General features: G+C 44.9%; 1 protein-coding gene across 1 annotated transcript; it reads right to left on the bottom strand.

The window, feature by feature from the left end:
- LOC109846691 (putative serine/threonine-protein kinase-like protein CCR3) lies at positions 681-2,274 on the bottom strand. The gene is given in 3 exon segments (XM_020415936.1): positions 681-1,330; positions 1,332-1,696; positions 2,205-2,274. Coding segments are annotated over 3 exon segments (957 nt in total). The 3' UTR covers positions 681-808.

The following is a 2,502-nucleotide window of genomic DNA, read 5'->3' as shown; positions in this document are numbered from 1 at the left end:
TATAAATTCTGTAGTCACAAATATTGTTTTTTTATTTAGCCTTCTGATATGTGTATAGAGCATCTCCAATCCAAAAACCCAAAATGTTATACTTTTTACACCAAGTTGGAGTAGTTTTTACACCAAATTACTATTCCATCTCTAACCATTACACCAAATTTTATATAAAAAAGAATATTCCTTCTATTTACAAACTATAAAATGAGATATAGTTGGAATATTTGATTTGTTATAACAAACTATAATGGCAAACTTAGGAAAAATCAAAATTTCTATATCTACAGTGTTGCGTCATTCATGATACAATACTGTAGCACCCCTTTAAAATGACGCTAAGTTTGACGTTGGGTTGGAAGAAGAATTGGCGCTAGATTTGTGTTAAAATGAGTTTTTAGAGTAGGGTTGGAGATGCTCTTATTGCATTTTACCTATCTTTTCAGTAAATAAATAAAATTACTATGGAACTGGATTTTCATTTTACTGACAATATATAATATAACTATTCAATTCCCATACGCTATTCTTGAAAATTTTAAATAGGACTCTGTATATCTCGATTTAGTCCATTTATATTTCCAAAAATATAGAGCTAAAAAGCGTATCTAAATAGCTAAATCCACAACACAAAAAGGTGAAAAGAGCCACATACTTTGTTGAATTCGGGGATAAAAAATAACATAACTAGAAAAAATCACTGATTTTGTGTTAGAAGAATTATGTACACACAACAGAAAACCTTAAAACAAATGTATGAAAGAAAAACTTCCCCCAAAATAAAAATTAATTAATTTTCCCTCAAAAAAAAATTTCAATCATAGGAACCAAGGGAGATACTGGCACTAGAGATACTCCCATGACTATCTCCACACATCGCCAGCGCGCTCTCAAGATTCGAAACAATGTCAGTCATAGTCGGCCTCTCTTTTCCCTCCAAACTCACACAATGCACCGCCGTATACGCCACCTCCACCGCCTCCGCCACCTCCGCCGGCGGCGGCCCCACCCTCTCATCCAGAACCCTCCCGATCTCCCCTTTGACGATACTCGGCACCGCAAAATCAACGACGCTCACCGGACTCCCTCCCCCTTCGACGTCCTTAAATATCGCCCTCTTCCCCGTTAAAACCTCGAGCATCACAACTCCGAGGCCATAAACATCGCTCTTTACGGTCAGGTGATGAAGCCCGTTAGTACTCCCGGTCATGTACCGCAGTCCGCCGCGTCATCGATAGATGCTCGCCGGCTTTGTGGTGGGGCCATCAAACGACAGTCCGAAATCGGACACTCTGGCAACCCAATTGCGAATCGAGAGCAAAATATTGGACGATTTTTATTATGCCTGTGGATAATCGGAGCACGGCGTAGCTGTGCAAATACTCGATCCCTCTGGCTGCGTCGAGCAGAATTTTGATCCGCAGTTTCCAGGAGCCGACCACTGGCGACTCTTCATCGGTTTTTGAATGTAGGTGATCGTAGAGGGAGCCGTTCTTCATGAACTCGTAGACGAGTAGGCGTTCTTCTCGCTCATCGCAGTATCCGACCAGACCCACCAAGTGTTTGTGATGGAGGCGAGAGAGGAACGAGAGCTCCGACTGAAAAGCGCTCTCCTTTTCTTGAAGCTTTTTCGTTCTCGGGCTTGTTTCGCTTCTTTTAATGGCGACTTCACGGCCGTCGCCGAGTTTACCTTCGTAAACCCCTGGCGCGAAAGATCGCCGAACGCGCCCCAAGGAAACTTTGTTACTCTAAAGGGCGCAGAAGTTCTTCGTCAGCAGCGCGCGCGAGGTCTGAGAATGAGAATTGCTCACAAGCTCGTTCTTGAAGCGACGAGGGGCCGCTTCGTTGCCGTTTCATCATCTTCGCACCGCGAGCTCTGTCGACGACGAAGAATCCTCGATTTTGAGGCCGAAGGCGAGATCCGAGGGCTCGGAAGGCCAACCCGAGTTGCCACCGAAGCTCTACGCATTTTCGAAAAAACGCTCCACTGGCCGGAATTGGCGGGTGATCGGGTCTGGCTGGAACCGCAAGAGGTTGTGGACCTTTTTAAATCCGTCGACATAAGATCCCTTCCAAAAGGCAGTAGAATTATGCTGCAAAACGAAAATTCGTCAGTGACCCGGATTAAAAAAAGAAAGTTCCACCTCCGCCGATTAATGCGCGAAACCCACCACGATTTATACGTTTTCTTCGGACGAAGGCGGGCGAACAATGGCGGCGGCGGCGGTAAATGAACCGGACTGCGGCGGTTGCAGCTGAAAGAGCGAAGAAATCGGGCATATACCGTTACAGATCACACCCGAACCCGAACAAAGACTCTCAGAATTGGGAATAATCCCACAAGCACAAGAGCTCTCCTGTTGATCTTTATTAATACAAATCCCCGGTAAAATTTTAGGAAGAGGAACAACGTTGACAGACAAATTTCTCCGGTCAGCGACCCAACAAATGACCGAAAAGTTCACGGTCGTCACACCGCAGGTAAGGTCACCGCCGGCAACCAAAACC

Source organism: Asparagus officinalis, chromosome 7 (assembly GCF_001876935.1).
Source record: "Asparagus officinalis chromosome 7, Aspof.V1, whole genome shotgun sequence".
NCBI classification, from domain to species: Eukaryota; Viridiplantae; Streptophyta; class Magnoliopsida; order Asparagales; family Asparagaceae; genus Asparagus; species Asparagus officinalis.
Note: the sequence above shows the minus strand (reverse complement) of the source record. Positions and strands in the feature narration are given on the sequence as shown.